The 21185-nt window shown below is 47.0% G+C and overlaps 1 protein-coding gene across 3 annotated transcripts in view; it reads left to right on the top strand.

Moving 5' to 3' along the window:
• The first annotated feature begins 2158 nt into the window (after positions 1-2158).
• STOX2 (storkhead box 2) overlaps positions 2159-21185 on the top strand; it is a 155425-nt gene continuing 136398 nt past the window's right edge. For 2 of the 3 annotated variants that reach the window (XR_008577051.1, XM_054825061.1), the window contains exon 1: positions 2159-2583. Coding sequence is in view for 2 of the 3 variants with exons in the window: in XM_054825061.1 (XP_054681036.1) it covers positions 2223-2583 (361 nt within the window). In the remaining variant the exon portion in view is untranslated. The remainder of the gene's footprint in view (positions 2584-21185) is intronic. The other variant, XM_054825060.1, reaches the window with a different exon arrangement.

The raw sequence follows: 21185 nt of genomic DNA, 5'->3' as shown, positions 1-21185 counted from the left end.
TTAGCACTTGGGATTTAGGGGCTGTAAGCAAAATGTGGGGCCCCACACCTAAGTGCTCAATACGTATCTGGTGCAGAAACCTAAAAAGAGTCAAAAGGCTTAGTTTGGCTCCTTTGTTCTTGCAGGTAGGAATCAAAACTGAAAAATCCAGCCAAGACCTTAAGTTACCTGGTGACTCTGATCAGTGGCCGAGATGTCAATGTGATGTCTCCACACAAAGGCAACACAAAGGTGAGCCCTGCCCAGGAGAACTGACATGCAAGTATGATGGGTGAGATAAAAGGTTGATATAATGCAGAGAGAAGGAAGGCACAAGGTAAGAATAACATGAGTATGACAAGATCATGACAGTAGTTTCAACACACTAAAACTAGCTCTTTTAACAGGCAATCAATGGCTCAGGTGAGCTTTAGGAAGCAGTTTGGAGGACAATAAGGATGCCAGGGGTCCTCTTGCAAAGCTTAGGGCTGAATGACAATGTGAAAGTGCTCCTTTGAAATATTAACAGCAGCACCATCAAAACTATTGCTGGCTGAGGCGAGGGGCGTCTTGAGATCTTGCTGTGCTGGATACTTGGGAAGGAGTTAGAGGATCACCACCCAGCATTAAAAGGCTCTGCTCCTGGCTCAAAATGACTCACAGTGATTCTGGATAATTTATTTTACCTCTGATTTCCCCTTTGATAAAGTTGGTTTCATACAACTTGTCTCCTTGTAAAACTCTTTGGGCTTCTGGTAAATTTGACCTTCGTCGGTACAGTGCCTAGACAGCACTGGATGAAACCCAAAAAGTAGGGAGTGGGAATATCAGAGGAGCCTGACTTAAACAGTGCCCCAGAGCAGGAAATGGATGAAACCAGATGGAGAGTGCCACAGGATTTGAACGAGGTTAGAACTGAACGGGTGATAGTTTAAGGGGGAAAATGTCAAGGTATGTTGATGTGAGTGAATTCAGGATCAGCAGGTAAAACACCAGAGCTTGTGCACAGCGCAGAGTGTGGTGGCTGTAGCAGCTCTCATACTGCTGCCCGGCAGAGTGGCCGCTGCCTCCTCTCTCCTCTCACTCCCCTCTGCTCTTGCCCTTCTTCTCTACAGCACAGCTTTCTTCCTCGTGTCCTTCGCCTTTCTGGTGCATTCCCACACTTCTGCCTGTTTCTCTAGTGCCGCGGTGCCCTGCTCCCCATGGCAAGGTGAGGGTGCTGCTGGAGCTGATGGTCCGCACAGCACCAAGGCATCCAACAGCCACAGCTGACTCAGGAACTCAGACCTCATTTTCAGCTATGAGAGACTCAGTTTTGCCATGGGTTTGAGGGTTTGTTTGGAAGATGGGAGTGAGGTCCTTAAATCTACCTTCTCACAAGCATAACTGGCACCTTGTCACCAGCGCCTGTGGCTGAGCACCCACCTACCACCTCGACACGCACCCCAGGCCAGGCTCTGCCGGGACGGTGCCCCTCCATTTCCGCTCGCACCTTGCCCGTTTTTGCCCAGCTCTCCCTCGAGCCTCACAGGCAGCTGGTGACCTGGAGCACAGAGGAGGCAAAATATTAAACTGCTGGAAAAAAGCCACAGAAGTTAGGAAGTGAACCTTGCACTTGCTCCATCACTATCAGATTTCAGTACCCCTAAGACACAAAGTGGCACAGGATTGTTACGGGTGAAGAAGGTGGTGATGGACGTTCGGACACAGCGGGGTCAGTGCTGCTCACTACGTGTTTTACCTACAGCTGTGCACCCACTGAAAGAAGCACAAATAGAACAACCGTGAGACTTGCTGGGATAGTCTGGAAGTGGCTGGGGAACACCCCCGTGTTTCACAGGGGGAAGGGAAGGGTGAGGTCTCCCGAAACTGGAGGGTGCCGGTAAGCCTACACCACCAGCCGGGACACGCAGCGGGCTCGTTTCGTTTCTGGGGATGGTGCTCCCGTTCCCGTGCTAGGACCGGGAGGCGGGAGGTGGGGTGCGGGCTTACCGGCCGGGAGGCGGCGGCCGCTGCCCGCTGCGGGACCGGCAGCCGTGGGGTAACGTCCCCGCCTCGCCCGCGGTGCCGGACCGCACCGCGCCGCGCCGTGCCGTGCCGTGCCGGGGGTGTGCCGGGGGCGGAGCGGCCCGGGCCGTGCCGTGGCGGGGGCGGAGCGCAGCGCGGACAGCCGGCCGCGGGAGGCAGCGCGGCCGCGGGAAGGCATGCCCATGCCCGTACCCGGCGGCGGGCGGTGAGCGGCCATGCCGCGCAGGGCGGAGCGGTGCCTGCAGATCGCCCCGCACTCCCTGGCCATCGTCCTGGGCGCCGCGGCCGGGGGGCGGCCGGAGGGCGGCGGCGGTGCGGGCGGCGGTGCGGTGCCGGCGGCGGAGCTGGGCCGCCACCGCATCGGCTACGAGATCTTCGCGGACTTCAAGCGGGAGAACATGCAGCACTTCTGGGACCGGCGGGCCACGGCGGCGGTGGCCGAGACCTTCTTCCTGGGCTGGATCGACGAGCAGGTGCTGCTGGTGCAGGGCAAGGAGGAGCACCTGGAGGTGCTGCGGCAGGGCTGGGCGCGCCGCTCCCTCAAGCCCCCCAGCGGCTTCCACATCAAGTGCCTGGGTAGGTGCTGCCGGGGCGCCGAGGGGGGCTCTCCGCCCCGGGCCGGGGCCGCGGCGGGGCGAGCGCGGCGGCGGCCCCGCGGAGCTGCCCCCGGAGCGCCCGCCGGTGGTGCCCGGCGGGGCCGGGGACTAGGGGGCGGAAAGAGAGGGGAGTCCTCCCCGCCGCGGGATTTGCGCCCCCAAAAGTGGGTGGGTGCGAAAGGGGTGAGCCGGGACAGGACCGGCGGCGTTACAAGGATGCGCTGCAAGTAATTGGGGTTCTCCAGAAGAGCTGCAGGCGACAGCTATAGGGTGGGGTTGGAGGAGAGGTGCGTTCCCCCGTTTCCTTCAGCGGGCGAAGTTAAACCCATCAGCTGGAAATTTTGGAATATACCCCTTGCAATGTGAAATGCCGGCTGTCCTTCTGTGGGGCAGCTTCTGCGGCTCGCTCCTCGGGTATGGTCGTCTACAGGGGGATCCCGCACCCTCCTGAGCTCTGAGAGCTCCACATAAGTCAGGAATAACTGCTAACGTTTACAAAGAGCGCAAGCTTTTCGTTAGAGTTCCTACCAGTTCGTTAAAAATAATAACTTCTAGCATTAGAAATCTAAAATGTTCATTAAAAATAATAATTTTAGCATTTCTACTCTTGCTAAACCAATATTTCACTTTATAGTTGGATCTACTTGGTAGCTGGAACTTGTGTCACAGTATTGCTGGGAAGGTGTCTTCTTCCATGGCAAGAAGTAGGAGGAGGAGGAGATGAGGAATGTATGGTTTTTTGCGGTGCAAGGAAGGTGGCTTTTGGAGCAGTAAATGGCAAGTCTGTCATGCTGCGGTGGGCTGAAGATTCAAGTTATGGTGTGATCCCCCAAGGGAATCCCACCTGTGTGCAGTGTGGCCTAGGAAGGAGCACATCTCTTCCTGAACTTTCTTCAGGAAACAAAAAAAATCCTAGCGTGGGGAGCAAAAACATTTGCAGCGCTTACTTTGACACAAAACCCCCCAGCCCTCTAAGAAATAAAGCTGTGGCTATTTGGTGTATATATTGGGGAGCTGTGAAGAACAACAGAACTGATGTTTTCCTTAGGGTTTAAGGTAACTTGCAACCTTCACAGCTTGAAACACTCAGCTTCTCTTATGGAGAGAAAACAAATTGTGAGGATTTGTTTTATTGCTGTGAAGATCTCGTTGCTTCCCATGGCCGCTGCAGTGGTGCTGGTGAGGCAAACTGTATTTTCCCTTCATCTGTGTCTTACACAGTGGGTACCTGGAACTGGTCACAGATTTAGAGATGCTCTCTCTGCACTGGGACTTTCAGATCCTTAAAATGGGATGCTCACATGCATTTCTTTAAAAAAAAAAGATTAGCTGAGTAAAGTTTCTGCAAAGAATGGAGTGTGAATATTTGGTATTTCTCAGTTTCCTTTTTTAATCTAAATTTTGACTGTTTTTAGCTGTCACTGTCCTTCTGGAATAGGCAATACAGGGTCTCATCACTTCAGTTCTTTGGCCGTCTTGTGTGTCGTACAGTTTTCAGACAATTCTCTGTCACTCGCTATTTTCCCATCAGACTTACTCGAATATTACTATTTCTTTGTGCAAGGGAGAAGCCTAGGAGGAGTTGCCCATTTAAAATTGAATTGATGGACCTTTTTTCCCTCATTATAGTGAAATTCCCTCTGAACCTCCGTCAACAGAACAGTGTTGGAGAACAGGTGTAAATCCTATTCTGCTAATGGACAAGTTTTCTGCGTTCCACTAATATTTAGAGGAGAGTAAAAAGTTGAGAGGCAGGTAGTGGACTTGTGCTGAGGCAGAGGTTTGGATGGAACTGCTGTTAATGGCCAGCAAACAAAGGGAGAAAACCTGCATGTGCTTTCCACCCAAGGCTGTTAACTCCTTATGCCTTTACTTTTGGAATAAAGCATGGTGTAAGCGTAGAGATGCGGCCAGCGGTTAGTGCCAGCTGCTCAGCGTGGCTGAGGTGGGCTTTTTGGCTCCAGCTGCACCGAGGAGGAAGAGTTCTTGAATGGGCACCATCGCCTGATGGAGTGTAAGGGTCAGCGTTTGATTTTTGGGGTGTCTCTGGACCCTACCCATCGGGCAACATTCCTCAGCCCACCGTGCAGGAGGGCTATGGAAGGGTGCGCTCTGACCTTGACATTGCTGAAGCCAGACGTGGAATGTAAACAGGTCTTTGTGGCCCATTTTAAAACACGGAAACACAACTTTTGCTAGAAGTTTGTGTTAATAAGTAAGCTCACTGGTGTGCAAATAATATGCATTCCTTGGGGGGTTATCTTTGCTGTGAATTTACAAAAGACTGGAGTCAAGCGTTTTCTTTTGACTTTAAAAATAGCAAATGCCTCTCAGTATTTGATTAAAGGCTATGAAAGAAGAGCAGGGACCTGCTGGAGTCTCGCCTGTTGTGCAGTGTCCTTAGCTGCGCTAAATGAGATGGGAGAAACTGATTGATTTTAATTTATTTTCACTGCCTTTTTTCCACACCCAGACTGATAATTCAGGTCTTGTATCTAAGTAGATTCAACTTGCACTTACTGTAAAGTTAGGTAGTTAAAGAAGAGTCAAAGTAACGGGCCTGGCCCATGGGCATGAGGATCTGCTTAAATCTGGGTAATTGTATTTTCAGTGTAATTGGGTACCTAATGTGTAAATGGCTGTGACTTATTTAGGAGCTCTCTCACATTTATTCTCCACGTTGTAGCATTAAAGCAGTGAACAGTACACCTACAGACAAAAAGAAAAAGTCGCCATGCTTTTCAGCTTTAAAAAAAAAAAAGAAAAAAGTGGTGGGTATCTCAGGCTGAGAGGAAAACCTGCCTGTTGGGAGGTACAGAACAGTAATATTTTACTGCTGTTAATAAATAACTGATGGGGTCAAGGGGAAAGAGTGGCATGGTATTTTTGATGAAGGGGAAGCTGCTGTTTGTTGCTGCTGTGGCCCAGCCAGTAGCGCCCGTGCAGTGGTGGGCATAGGGGGTTGCTGTGGCTGGGCGTAGCAGTGAGGGGGTGCATGGGGCTGGCCCGGGACGGTCTTTCTCTGCACCCCAGGGCCATGGGGGTGCTCAGGCAATGCCACGGCAGGCCGTGGGATCGGTTCTTGCCTGTCTGGCTGTTTGCAGAAAGGTTTGGAGTGGCTTTTTTCCCCACCTGTCCCTGGAGCCCATCTGGGCTGAGGGGCTGGAGGATGAGCTGCCTGCCCCAGAGTGATGCAGGGAGAGCATCCTGACCTCCCGCTGCTGCCTGGCAGGGGGAAAGGGACAGAAATGCTTCCTCTTCTTGGCTGTACGACCGCCATGCACAGGTACTGGAGAGCCTTGGACAACGCTTCCCTTCACCTGCGTTGTTAGGGCTAACGTGACCCAGAAATTATGACTGCAGCCAGACTTTTAAACCTCTGCTGGTGTTGCTGATGTTTCTTGTTCATGGTGGTCCAGAGCCTTGGCTGGTCTGATGAGTAATGGGTTGTGACGGCCATGGAGATAATAAGTGGAAGAAAAAGTATCTGGTGAGGAGGAGTGAATGTTAAACCTCTAATATACATAGCACGTTTTCTACTGCTGGGACTGTAAAATGTAAACCAGGAGAAAACTCGTCACTGAACGGTCTTTTCCACGTTTAAGTCATCCTGGCTTGGTAACAAATAACACTTGCAAAGTTCATGAAAGTGTAATCTGTAGTTAACAGGGACTGGACAGTCCTCCTAAGCTTGGTGCAGGTGTATCTTAGCCAGAAAGTAAATGGATTAAAATCCACATGAGATTCTGACGTCCAAAGATTCAACTCTTGAATTGTAAAATTGGATCTGACCATGAAATAGGGCAGGAATATGAAGCATGTCAGAGAGTTGCTTTAGCACCTCAGCTTAGGGTTTGAGGATACAGGGAATGAAGTTTCACGTGTGACTTTAAAACTTACTTGTCTGGCAGTTTTCTTGAACTAAATGGTTACACCATACAAGCTTGCTCAGCGTCCATTTTTGCAGTGATCGGAGTTACTCAGGTAATAGGAAATTGGTGGGTGTATCTAGGTTTTTAAGTTGGCTGGAGGGGAAGCTTTGGGAAACATAAGCAGACTTTGAATAAAGAAAACCCCAAACCAGCACATGCTAAATTTGCTGATTTAGAGGGTCAAGGAAACCTTATGCAAACCTATAGGTCTCGTGATGAAATTCATTGTCGTTGGTAAGAGAGATTTGAAGCTTTCGTGTAACTTTGCAAGGCTTTTGCAACTTAAGTCTTTAATGAGCGTTATTATTTTAATAAGATTTCTGTCTTTGACACACCTTCCATTTGCACCCACTAATATTTGTCATCCTGGAAGCTGGATTTTTTTTTTCTTCCCCTTTCAGCTCTTCTATGCAAGGCGCTGCTGGTGTAGCAGGATGCTCCACCTCATTTTCGTGTCTTCATCGCCTTTTGTGTTCCCAGCTGAGACTTCCTTCTGTATCTCTTGCACTTGAATTCTATGTCTTGGACAATGGGCATCTTTGAGAGGTTTTCATGCGCTTCGTGCCCTTTTCTAACAATTGCTTGAAAAGAAGTGACCAAACTTTATAATAACCCTTCGGTCATGCCCAGAGCAATTTCTCCAATTAGAAGCTGATGTTTCAAGTGGAGTTTTCAAGAAATGTATGTGCAATAATTAAACTAACTAGCAGGAGTTATAATTCAGCGAAGTTGTCGGGGCTGGGCTGTTGTGCATTGTTCCTGCTCGGCCAGGCATAGGGGGAAAAGCTTTTTTTGCCGCACTGGGAGCTGGAGCTAAGTGCTCCCTTTCTTTTCTCTCCCTGCCGTGTTCTCTCTTGCCACCAAAAATTAAATTAACACCCCACTAGTTTAGGTTCAGTAATTTTCACAGTGAGTTTTCCAGTCATTAGTGGATGATTATGGTGCAGTGTGGACTGTTGGACACTAAATGTTATTCATCTGTAGCCAGTCATAAAACGTGAATTGTCTTTTTTCTTCCCAATTATCTCCTTTATATCATGAAAATTTCTTTTCAGTGAGAGAGCGTTAGGTTTCATAGTAATAAAACCTCAGAGGAGGAGTTTACCACACACTCATCTACACCTTTTGTATGCCTTGTGGTATTACCATGGGAACTTCAGGGGATCTAAACTACAGGGTTTTTTTTCTCCTTCTCTTCCACCCCAACTTATAGCTGGTTAGAGATCCATTAAGCAGTTTTTATATCTGTGAGGTGTTTATTGCAGCCTTAAAAAAAATAAAAACAAAAACAAAGGTGGTAAATTTAAGTTGATGGCCTGGCTGAGGTCTTGTGAATTTACTTCCAACTTTGAGCAAAAACTTGTGCTGCTCAGAAGTGTTGGGTTGGACCTTTAATGTACTTTGTAAAAGCAGCTTTTAGAGACTGGGGAGAGAGAAGCAAGAGCTAAATGAGTATGGACTGCATGTAACGTGCCTGATTTCTCACTATGTGGTTTGTGCTCACATTTTGGCAGTGAAATCTTGGAGTCAGAAATGCTCTTTGCTCTTTAAAGAAAGATGTGGATGGTCTGCAAGACTAACGCAGGCTATCTAAAATGTATTGTGAAAATAAAAAACATGCAGGAAGGAAAGATATTATCTGTTTAACTCAATTTCTTTTTCTTTTTTTTTTTCATTCCACGCAGCTTCTCGTGAAGAAGAAAAGTCAAATACACTGACGCATGGTATTAATTGTGCAACTCAAGTGAAGGATTTATAAGGTTAATGGCCAGCTAGTACTGTCTCCCCACCTCCTTTCCCCCTACAAAGAGTGCCATTGTATAGTAAAGAGTCCTTCCCGGGGGCCAAGAAGTCATCCAGCCTTGCAAGTTAAGCTTATGCTCTGTGTGAAGAGTCGATGGTGTAAGGGAACCGCGTTGGCCTAGAGCAGGCCTTGGCCGTGGGGCTCTGCTGAAGCGGGACCAGGGCCCTCACTCTCTATATCTCTTTGTCTGCAAGTGAGGGTCTGGTCTTTAATTAAACACTCCTCGTTTCCCTCCTCAAAGGGCCCTTGTCTTTGCCGGGGAGTGGCACGGCGGGTGCCTGGTGAATGAAGCCCTGTCAGGTGTTATTCCCGGCGCTTAAATGGGCTCCTGGGCTACCAGCATCATGTGCCAGTGGGCCTCTCGCTAAATCACCTTTCCATCTGTCCTGCTCTTCTTTTGTACATAATCTTTTTTGTTTTAAAAAGGCTGAGGTGGATGGGGTGCCTGGGGACCATGGCAAGGGATGGCCACAGGGCCACCAGCCACAGGCACCCCCATCCTGCCTGCTCCTCTTCATGGTTTCGTGGCATGAAAACTCAGTAACGCCTTCCCAGCTTTGTCCTGTCTTTGTAATTTGCTAGTTAGAGGCACATTGCTTAATAATTTATTTATCAGATTGTAATGATTTTGGTCGACTAAGTTAAGACCTTCTACGTGTGTTGCCACAGTTTAAAATTTAGCCTGAAATGGGTTTGTTTTGATTCCTGGAGAAATGTGTGTTTAGCGCAGAGATGCTATAGGAAGGGTGAGCCGTGTATGAAAACCTGGGCTTGAGCGGCAGGTTTTTGATTCGGCTCCTTTGTAAAGGGAATGGTAATGAAGTTGGCACTCTCTCCCAGCTCTTCTGGTGCTGTTGCCTCAGGCCGTTTATCTGGATGGTGAACCTGTCCTCCTTTCTCCTGGGCAGGAGAATTACAGCCTGTCCCCCAGGCAGGGCATGCCAAAGCTTTACCATGTTCTTGTCTGCATTCGAGATGGCAGTTTAGAGACAGTAGCAGAAAAGATGCAGCCTGGATGGATCAGGTGTCCTCCAAGACTCTTGGCATCCAAAGCTGCCTTCTGAGCAACATCACACCTTCCCTGGGCATTGACAAACGTGAGATGGCCAGGTTCCTTTTTTCTTGGTGGTCAAGTAAAGGCTGAAGTGTTTGGAGAAACTAAAAGCTACAACCAGATGGTGGTTTTCTCTGCAGAAACTGTGGCTGTGAAACATGAGGATGGGAGGAACTTCTTAGTAATTGTAGCAGAAATTTTACAGGGTTCTGAAAATTCAAGCTCTCTCCAAACTTTGTTTGTTTGTTTTAAATACAAAAGTATAAATGTTTCGGTTATTTTCTAATGATGTTGACTGCTGGGAATGTTATTGCAGTCTCCAGTTTCCAATATTGAAACTGCTCCCTGGGTGGGCCAGATCTGGAAAGGTTTTTTAAGGATATTATCATGTTCTTGGAATAAAATCCCTTCACCGAAGATGTAAACATGCTTTCTTCTGTCCGGTGTACTTGATCCCTGAGTTTATGACCTGGAATTTCACCTGAGACCTGTGATGAGAAATATCTGATTGTTAAGAATGTACAAACACGTATATTTTGACGAAGCAAAGTGCTTTCCTGTTGACATTTGAGCAGGTCTTCATGGCCCTTTTTCAATCGGCCTTCTGTTCTGAGCCACAACAGCAAGGAAGCATGCATTCAAAGGTTGGTAACTGCCCAGGGAATCTGAATAGTGGTTTTTCCAGTTATTTTCTTTTCTACAGCAGAAAAGCAATGGTGTAACATTGCTGTCAGCACTTATTAAACCTATTTTTGAATTTTTTATGAAAGTTACTATACTGTACACTTAAATATGCACAGTATAATGACTTCTGTAGTGTGTTTTCTGGAGCTGGATATACATCTAACCCGTGCAATATGAGACTTCGTTGCTCTGCCTCGAGGGGAGGGACACGGGATGGGACACCAAAACAGCAGAAGCCCGAGTAAAATACAGCAGCCTTTTAGCTTAACCTTGAATTCCAGTGTCAGATGATTAGTGAGGGGATATGCAGGTGTATCAAAGATTGCCCTTTTAGAAAGGCAAACCAATTCACTTAAACCCTATGAAATGGCGCTAGACTTGGTTCTTTACAAGATCTGTACACTGTGACAGTGAAAAATCTTTCTATTTTAAGAGCGTGGTTTGGGTAGCTTCATGAAGTTTTACTTTTAAAGCAGTTTTTGCTAGCTGTTAGTGCTTCAGAAGGTACATAGGGTAGCTCATGCTTACCTTCAGAGGAGAGTGGAGATGCTGAGGGGCCCATCGCTGGTCCCAGTACAGGGAATCCCACCGAAACTGGGGAGAGGAGCTCTTGGAAGGTGGCAAGTCCCGGTGGATTTCCCCTAAAATGCAGTGGCCAGTGGGACTACGCAGGCCTTGGGGGAGGCTGATTCCTTCTTCTGGTGCCAGCAGAAGGGGAAGAGGCTGAGCAGTGGCTTGGTCCCCACGTTGGTAGTGGGGCAATGCGTCGCTGTGTCCATCCTCACCAGTAACCGCAGCTCCAGTTACTTCTCTTACCTGCTGCCTTGAAGTTGTGCGTGCAGTAATGTGCGCTCTCACTGGGTGTTCAGAGGCTGTCAAGAAGGAGCGAGGCTGCAAGGATGGTGTTTAACACTGGAGCTGTAAAACTTGCAATGTATTATTAGCATCAGAAGAAGCTGGGTGCTGCCACTGTGTTTGAGACTTGGCAGCAGAGTCTTAGGTATTATTGCGGGGCTATAAAATGAGTATTTCTTTTTTAAAAATGGCAACTTTTTTTTGGCCTTTAAAAAAAGCCTATACCAAGTCTAGTGAAACTTTTAGCTTAAGAAGAAAGACAAATTAATATTCACTCTTTCAGACTGTAGTTGTATTTTCCACTTTAGTAATAATATCCATGGATATCTTTCTATATGCAAAGAATATGGAAGAAATAGATAGGTTTTTGGATGCAACACCCTTTCTCCAGGTCATTGCAAGGAAGACTTAAGAGCCTAATAAATATATTGTGTCTACTTACCTTGTCTTACTGGTATCCTTGGGTCTATGAGCTTACAGAGCCCTGCAACTGTGACAGTAGCAATGCATACAGTTTGTTACCAATGTCCTTTCCCAAAGACACCAACCCAACATGAATGGGATTTATCACTGCCTGTTAATTTACTGAGTTCAAATTCTATGGAGAAGTAACTGAAGTCCTGCAAGCTCCATGTGATGCTGCAGTGAACTTCTATACGTTTGGTGGGATTTTTGTTGGTTCTGGGATGGGGTTTGGGTTTGTTTCGTGTATGTGTGTCCCGTCCCCCCCCTCCATTCTTTTAAGGGGGGTGTTTTAGTCAAAGGATTCTTGGTGTGCTATTTGGCTGCCAATAGTGCTCAGCCTGCCCTTGAGCCTTCCAGCCGCTCCTCAGCCCGTGTGGGATTGGACTCTGCCCTTGCCTCCTGCTCCAGCAGACCGGCATTAAATGTTTGCTCTCCTGCTTGCACGTATTTCAGGGTTAGTGCCCAGACAAGTTCCCTTTTCATTGACAGATGAAATAACAATAGCTGGCATTAAGAGCAAGCCAAGTGTTTTCTTTGGGTTTCCCTGAAGGGCCTCCTTTGTCTTCACTGTCTCCGCTTAGGGAAACCCGTACACCTTGCTTAATCCAAGGGTGCTGTCGAGATGCTCTAGCTTCTGAAGCCAGAAGTAGGTCAACGCCCGTGCAGGAGATTTTCACCTGCTCATCTTGCCTGCTAGTGGGAGCATCCTGGTGAGGCTTTGCAAACAGCCCCCATGAAGACTGGTGTCAGCAATCCTGAGAGCCCAAAGAATAGGGTGAAACGTCCACAGCACCAGGAGGGAGAGTAGAAGAAGGAGGTCCTGGTGGACTGTCACATACTTGGTGTTTACATGGCTTTTTAAGTCAAAGGAGGAGCAGATTGTGGGTGGTTGGATGAGCCTGAAAGGAGATTTTCAGGTGCCTGGTGTCGCGTTGTGTGTGGCCCTGGTCCAGCTATGAGAAGTCAGCAACTCGCCTTGGCTGTAGGGATGTCCTAATTAGCTGCATGTTCACAAGGCAGTTTAACCAGTTGAAAAACAGGATTTTAAGGTCTATTTTAAAGCAAAGACAGTATCTAATATACTAGGCACTATTGGCAGGAGAGGTTATTAAAAAATAAATAAAAGAGTGTGAATTTTCTCCTTAGTTTAATTTGAGAAAAGAGAATTTAAAGGGGCACGTTTACCCACTGTTTCTGAAGTGAAGCTGAAAAAAGCTTTGAGGACTCTGAGCTTTCCTGCGGTCATTGATAATTTGTCACAATTATCCTTTTGGTTAAAAAGACATACTTTCTTGGTGTTACTGACTGAAAAACCCTATGCAATTAAAGAGGAAAATATTAGTTTTGTGAGAAGCTGCAGAGAAGAACAGTCATAGAATCATAGAATGGTTTGGGTTGGAAGGGACCTCAAAGATCATCTAGTTCCAACCCCCCCTGCTGCAGGCAGGGACACCCTCCACTAGACCACATTGCCCAAAGCCTCATCCAACCTGGCCTTGAACACTGCCAGGGATGGGGCATCTACAACTTCTCTGGGCAACATGTTCCAGTGCCTCACCACCCTCTCAACAGGGAATTTCTTCCTAATATCTAATCTAAATCTACCTTTCTTCAGCTTAAGGCCATTACCCCTCGTCCTGTCACTCCATGCTCTTGTAAACAGCCCCTCCTCGGCTTTCCTGTAGGCCCCCTTCAGAAACTGGTAAGCCGCAATTAGATCTCCCTGGAGCCTTCTTTTCTCCAGGCTGAACAACCCCAACTCTCTCAGCCTGTCCTCATAGGAGAGGTGCTCCAGCCCTCTGATCATCTTTGTGACCCTCCTCTGGACTCTCTCCAACAGGTCCATGTCTCTCTTATACTGGGGCGCCCAGAGCTGGACGCAGTACTCCAGGTGGGATCTCACAAGAGTGGAGTAGAGGGTCAGAATCTCCTCCCTGGACCTGCTGGTCATGCTTCTTCTGATGCAGCCCAGGATATAGTTGGCTTTGTGGGCTGCAAGCGCACACTGCTGGCTCATGTTGAGCTTCTCATCAACCAACACCCCCAAGTCCTTCTCCTCAGGGCTGCTCTCAATCCATTCTCTGCCCAGCCTGTAGTTGTGCTTGGGGTTGCCCTGACTCATGTGCAGGACCTTATACTTGGCCTTGTTGAACTTCATGTGGTTCACACAGGCCCACCTCTCCAGCCTGTCAAGGTCCCTCTGAATGGCATCCCTTCCCTCCAGCGTGTTGACCGCACCACGCAGCTTGGTGTCGTTGGGAAACTTGCTGAGGGTGCACTTGATCCCACTGTTCATGTCGCTGACAAAGATGTTAAACAGCACCGGTCCCAATACTGACCCCAGAGGAACACCACTTGTTACTGGTCTCCACTTGGACATCGAGCCTTTGACCGCAACTCTTTGAGTGCGACCATCCAGCTAATTCCTTATCCACTGAGTGGTCCATCCATCAAATCCATGTGTCTCCAATTTAGAGACAAGGACGTCTTGTGGGACAGTGTCAAATACTTTACACAAGTCCAGGTAGATGACAACAATTGCTCTTCCCTTATCCACTAACACTGTAACGTCATTGTAGAAGGCCACCAAATTTGTCAGGCAGGATTTGCCCTTAGTGAAGCCATGTTGGCCGTCACCAATCACCTCCTTATTTTCCATGTGCCTTAGCATAGTTTCCAGGAGGATCTACTTCATGATCTTGCTGGGCACAGAGGTGAGAGTGACCAGCCTGTAGTTCCCTGGGTCTTCCTTTTTTCCCTTTTTAAAAATGGGGGTTATGTTTCCCCTTTTCCAGTCAGTGGAACCTTCACCACACTGCCATGACTTCTCAAACATGATGGATAGTTATTTAGTAACTTCATCCACTGGTTTCCTCGGGACCCGTGGATGCATCTCATCAGGTCCCATGGACCTGTGCACCTTCAGGTTCCTTAGATGGTCTCGAACCTGATGTTCTCCTACAGCGGGCAGTTCTTCATTCTCCCAGTCCCTGCTTTTGCCTTCTGCGACTTGGGTGGTGTGGCTACAGCACTTGCCAGTGAAGACTGAGGCAAAGAAGTCATTGAGTACCTCAGCGTTCTCCATACCACAGGTAACCAGGTCTCCTGTTTCCTTCTGGGGAGAGCCCACATTTTCCCTCGTCTTCCTTTTATCACTGATGTACCTACAGAAGCTTTTCTTCTTGCCTTTGATGTCCCTGGCCAGACTAATTTCTGTCAGGGCTTTGGCTTTCCTAACCTGCTCCCTGGCTGCTCGGACAATTTCTCTGTATTCTTCCCAGGCTACCTGTCCTTGCTTCCACCCTCTGTAGGCTTCCTTTTTGTGTTTGAGTTTATCCAGGAGCTCCTTGTTCATCCATGCAGACTTCCTGATGTTTTTCCCTGACTTCCTCTTTGTTGGGATGCATGGCTCCTGAACTTGGAGGAGGTGATCCTTGAATACTAACCAGCTTTCTTGGGCCCCTCTTCTCTCCAGGGCTTTGTCCCATAGTATTCTACCAAGTAGGTCCCTGAAGAAGCCAAAGTCTGCTCTCCTGAAGTCCAGGGTAGTGAGCTTGCTGTGCACCCTCCTTGCTGCCCTGAGGATCCTGAACCCCACCATTTCATGGTCACTGCAGCCAAGGCTTCCCTTGAGCTTCACATTCCCCACCAGGCCCTCCTTATTGGTGAGAACAAGGTCCAGCATAGCACCTCTCCTTGTTGGCTCCTCTAGCGCTTGGAGAAGGGGTAAACAGTGAGTAAACAGGAAAATAATAACTTCTAGTCTTGCAATCTTAGATGCTCTAGAAACAAGTATATTTTTCAAACAGGCATCTTCAGACCAGACATCAGCCTTGTAGAGAAGCCTCCTTTATGAATATCAACATCTGGAAGGAGTGGGAGACTGAAAGAGAAGGGAGGCCAACCAGTTTTTTAGTGATACGAACAGGTAATCTTGGATGTAGTACTTCATGTGGTAGGGAAGCAAGTCTGATGGGTGTCAGGTCCGCTTTGTTTTTATCAAAAGTGGAGACTCTAATAGCACTTAATGCATTTTCTTAGAAGGTCTAGCTACATGGTATGATCTCCATCTTTCAGTAAAGTGGGAGGTGCCTGCAAGGTGGGAATGGAAGAACATAGAAGTCGTAGGGCTGTGAAGCTTTGCAGTTTCCCAAAGCAATTTTGTGTGCTTAAGCATTCCACGGTAGAAGCTTAGGGCAATTTTCAGCTGGAGTTCCTTCATGTAGATATCTGTGTGAGGGCGTATATGATGTTTTAAGTGCTCTATGAATGGAGGTTTCCCATTACTTTGAGTGGTCTTGATTCAACAAGATGCAGATGTCCACATGTGCACATAGGAAGTTAAGTCTGACTTTGGTGGGAGGACCCACATTTTTAAATCTAGGCATGTTGTATGCTCTTGTATTTGCCTGACTGTTGTTAAGAGATTTGCCAGAGGAATCTCTTCCTGGTTAATCCCAGAGTGGGTTGGCTGCATCTAAGCCAGGAGTTCTTTAAGAATTAAGCTTGCAAAATCAGGACTGGTATTCTTTGAATTTTTATTTTTGATGTGTACAATACTCTGAAAAATAAACAGCAGAAGAGTTCATCCAGGGTCTGTAGATGCCTTCAGGAAAAGTATGAAGAGGAAGTCTTAATTAATACTTTGTCAATAAAGATGAAGTCACAAAAAGTAGGCAAGTAGACCTACAATCATTCTGGTTTCTTTCCTTGGGCAGGAGTTAGTAGCTATCATCTTGTCATTTTTCATTTATGGCAGTAGCTCATAGCCTTAGTTTATAGATTTCTTATTAATTCAAGTCTTTGCCTTTGTTTCCAAGGTATTTTCTGACTGATAGTTTGTCTTTGTTAGAGGTGTACAGCTGGAGCTCCTTGGTGAAGTTGATTCCAAATAGCTGTTGGAAGGTCTGTAGGGACTTGCTTCTTGGCCACCTTTCAAGCGCAGTATGGCTGTAAAATGTTTTAGTGTCAGAATCACTACATCTATCATTATTCTGCTTTTCTCTGTCAATAGCTAGTCTCATTCAGTGACATATTTGATCTTAAAGAGGGAAAGCAGATTTATCTGTGTGCCAGCACGTAAGTCTTTTTTATTTTTCTGCTCAGATAATTGTTGGGCTTCAGGTTTCAGTGGTTACTTAAGTTAATCCCAGTGCCGTCTTTCCTAACTCTTCAATGTTTGTGTTGAGAGAGAGGCCAAAACATATCCTGTCTGTTGGGAGCCACTAGACACCAATCATCTTGTAAGATGTAAGAAAAGTGAGCTACAGATTTCAGAGTTGATTTTTTTTGATGAGTGACGGGGGTAAAAAGGAAATAATTTTGACAGAACTTTTTTCCCACTAGCTAGAAAAATGTCGAACAACTAGGACATGCTATTTCAATCTTTTTTTCTTGTCTCCGTGCTGGTGAATGCTTTTTGCTCAGTGGCTTGTGCATCCACTTTCAATTCTTGAGGATTTTCCATTGCTTTGAATCGTTCGTTTATCTTGCCTTCTGTCCTGGTGAGTATTAACCTGCTAGCATAAGGTCCTCAGCTTTCTTTAGTTTGCAGATTGCTGCAGAAATACAGCAAATATAAGCGGCACTTTTCACTTTTATCTTTCTGTAGACCTTTTGGAAAGGAGTTCACAGATCACTTGAGGTTCTGCAGACCCTGAGTTGAAAACCACTGACCTTGCCAAGCCCAGCATTTAACACCTGAGTGTGCAGGGACCTGTGCAGTTGAACCTTGTGCTCCCTGACCGACATGCTGTAGCCTTCATCAAACCTTCCCTTCTCATAGTTCACAATTCATCATCTGTGGCAGCTATGCTGAACCTCAGTGCTTGCTCTGCACCTTTACCCCTTCTCTTCCTTTTGAGGATACCTGCCGTGGTAACTTTTGGAGCATCCTGCCTAGCTGTGCACAGCGATGGCTGGCACTTTGAGGGCTGCCTGCTGGAAAGCTTGGTCCAAATGTTGTTCCTTGTCTTGTGTTTGACAGCACAAGTGCTTCAGGGCAGAGAACTTGGTGGCTCTGTCAGATCGATGTTGCTCTGGGCAATGCTGCGCTGACCTGGGGCTGAAGTCTGTAGGTGCTCTTGCAGTGCAAACCCCTAGATAATTATACTCATATACAAAGTTACTTGCGAATGAGAGGTAATCTGTAAATAGGCAACGAGGCAAAGAATTCTTGCTCAAAACCTGCCTGGATTTGCTTTACCTGTTTTCTCACCACTTGGGCTGTAGTAATTACTTGTTGTGGCACCCCTCAGCCTGCTTCATGAATGAGTTGCGTGCATAAGTCTTTTGAAAGCTTTAGTAGAGCTATGGTGAGTTTGCAACCACAGATACTTAGATATGTGTTTGGCTTGAATCTGGAGCCGTAAACATGTAATACTTCATAAATGGCTTTCCTTACTTTATTTGCTCTGGTTGTTCACTAGGGAAATGAGCACAGGGCCCATTGGGTAGGCATAAGAATAGGCATGTCGTACTGTTCCAGTCTGTGGTAATGCATTCTCAGTATATTCATGAAAACACCAGCAGTGATTGCATAGCGTGTTGCAGAAGGGAACTGGAGCCTGTAGGGAAGTGATTATCCCCCTGTACTCGGCTCTGGTGAGGCCGCACCTCAAGTACTGTGTTCAGTTTTGGGCCCCTCGCTGCAAGAAAGACACTGAGGTGCTGGACCGTGTCCAGAGAAGGGCAACAAAGCTGGTGAAGGGTCTGGAGCACAAGTCTTATGAGGAGCAGCTGAGGGAACTGGGGTTGTTTAGCCTGGAGAAAAGGAGGCTGAGGGGAGACCTTATCACTCTCTGCAGCTACCTGAAAGGAGGTTGTAGCCAGGTGGGTGTTGGTCTCTTCTCCCAAGTAACAAGTGACAGGACAAGAGGAAACAGCCTCGAATTGCTCCAGGGGAGGTTTAGGTTGGATATTAGGAAAAATTTCTTCACTGAAAGGGTGTTCAGACATTGGAACAGACTCCCCAGAGAGGTGGTGGAGTCACCATCCCTGGAGGTGTTCAAAAAGCGTGTAGACATGGCACTTTGGGACATGGTCTAGTAGACATGGTGGTGTTGGGTTGACAGTTGGACTTGATGATCCTAGAGGTCTTTTCCAACCTTAAAGATTCTATGATTCTATGATATGGTGTTTCTTTCACTAAACTGCAAAATAATGCTTGTTGTGTGATGTTACCTATAGGTTTTAGTACTGTATATGACTTCACACAGGCTTGTTCTTTACTAATGATGGTAAGAAAAGATGAGATTTGCACCTTAAGGCAGTGCTGCATCTTCTACTGAAGCACATTTGTCAGTACTGTCTGGTTCTCTTCTTTCCGTGGCAACACACAGAAGTACATCTGGGGAAGTGTACTCTCATCCTGGAAAAGCGAGGGCAGAAAGGGAAGTGGTATCTTGTAGGGTCTTCTTTTCCATTCCCGAAACCAAAGGTCTTAGCATTTTTTTGCAAGATGACCAAGCTTTGTTTCATTGTTAGGGTCCTTGATTATTCCTGCATGTGTTGCAGCTGAACATAAATGTATCTGAGCTAGTTTTGAGCTAGCTGGCTCAGGTCTGGTTTGCATTCTTCAAGTCCAGCAGTAATTGTGGTTTTCAGCAGGGGCTGCTCAGGCAGCCTGTGATAAGCTGCTGCAGTAAGTGACTTAAATCCCTAGATTAAAGCTAGCTCAGGCTTATCTAGACTACACTGCAGCACTGGGATACTGTAACCCACCTTTACAAACCGAGCTGTTGCAGTGAATTCCTCAGGGCTTTTTGCTTCCTGCCTTTTGAATTTCTTTTTCTGTGAGCTCAGCAAGTGTGGCTTGTACCTTTATCCGTAACTGACCTTTTCTCAAAGCTATCTCTCTGCTTAAAAGCTTGCACCAGCATGCAAGCTCTTGTCTTTCTCTCCACCGGTGGCTTTGTGCCAGGATCACACCAGCCTGATGAAGTGTCGATAACAACCTGTCCCTTCCCAGCCTGCTTGCCACCCCGCTGCTCACGGCATCGTCGTTCTTCTGTTGGCTCTGCTGTAGCTGCTTCTACAATCTCCACCTTCCTTGAAGACATCTTGTCTCTCCTGATGGCTCCAGAAATGTCATTGGCTGCATTTGGTGCTAGCTGGGGCTGAGCCTTCAAAAGTTGGCTCTTGTAATGGATATAGTGTTATTTTGCTTTGAAGTCAGACCACACATTTTGTGAATGGCATGTTTTTGAACCTTAAAAAACTTGAGATAGTTAAAGCAAAGCATGGTGCCGAACAGCCGTAGGAACAAGGAGGTTGAGAAACCATCCGTTGGGACCCAATAGGGTAGATACCGAAAGTGCTTGAGTCAATCGTTACCAGTGTTGTCCCTAACTGTGTTGTCCCTAATTTTTTTATCTCTGCTTCCTCTTTGTTGGGGAAGGTGCAGGCCCATTTTCACATGTTTGGCTACAGGAGTATAGTCCCTCTCTATAATTTTTAGCCCGGCCTTTGCTCTCCCTTTTGCTCTGATGCGGGAGCCCGCAGTGAGGCAGCTCGAAGGTAAAAACCTAACCTGGGCTGAGGGGGAGGAAAAGAGATCGGGAGAAATTCCTGTGGACCTGCAGCCTTATCTCATCTGCATTATAGTCTGCAAATATGTATTTACGGGATCATAAGGTAATTTGTGTGGGAAAGGACCTCCAGAGGTCTCTGGTCCACCCTCCTACTCACAGCCATGATATTGGGCCAGGTTGCTGCCATCATCTAACCCATAATGCCCCATTGAAGACAGCAGCAGCTAACAGCAGCTCTAGTGGATCTTGTGGATGATTTCCATGTTTCCTGCATGTTTTGCTGTGGACAAGTCCTTTTGTAACTCTGGCTCCTGCATAACAGGTTCCCCTGGTCCTCCTGCTTCCAGTTGCTCTGCGTAATGGGAGACCCGGGAGCACGCAGCGCTGTCTGGCTGGCTCTTCCACCCACACTGTTTGGACACCGGCTTTTCTGAGGCAAATGGGCTACCTTCTTGAATGCACAGCTATGAACAAGATAAGGCAGCTGGTGCCTTTGGTTGCAATGTGCTTGTTCTTAAAAAAAATTAATAAAATAATAATTTAAAAAAAGCACACACACCCCCCCCAAATGTTGGCCTATCTCAGCTGTATTTGTCTGTTTTGACAGATCCTTAAGGTGATCGACAGAGCCATAGTTGCTGGCAGCTCTTCATAGGAGGATCTCCTCTTACCGCACCACTTCTTCTTGGGAAAGACCTTTTTTTGCCAGCTACTTACTCCATGGTTTAATTTTTTTATTTATTTATTTTTCCCCCCCAGAAACCCAGCAATAGCTGCTTTATGAAATTTGGTAGACCTTTTGAAATGTCCAGTAAGCCTGCCTTTTCTTTATTTTAATGCTGAGAAATTAGGTTGTAATGACTTGGTTAATTTGTTTTCTGTAACTTCCATTCACCAAGTGCTCTTTCTTTCTCTCATACCCTCATTTTCCCACTTCTTTTGTGACTTTTCTGACTGCAGTTGACCTGCTCCTTGTGTAACCACAGTCTTTTTACTCAGCTCATTAAATCATGTTTTCAGTCTGGCTTTGGACTCACAAACTACTCTTGTTAGTGAGCATTTCCTTCTTATCTCCTTCCTTTCATTCTTATCTCAGCCTTTTGGCAGAAAGCACTTAGTGGAGGCTGCGGGCCTTGAAGTTGGTCTCAGTGAATAGAGGGGAGGAGGAGACATTGACCATTCACACTTTAATTTCTGTGTTTCTGCAGCTTGGTGGATACCCTTTGGGCTATGAAAGTCCGTACTTCATTGACTCGC

The sequence above is a fragment of the Grus americana genome, chromosome 4 (assembly GCF_028858705.1).
Source record: "Grus americana isolate bGruAme1 chromosome 4, bGruAme1.mat, whole genome shotgun sequence".
Lineage (NCBI taxonomy): Eukaryota > Metazoa > Chordata > Aves > Gruiformes > Gruidae > Grus > Grus americana.
The sequence above is the reverse complement of the archived record's forward strand: the minus strand, read 5'-3'. Positions and strand labels throughout refer to the sequence as shown.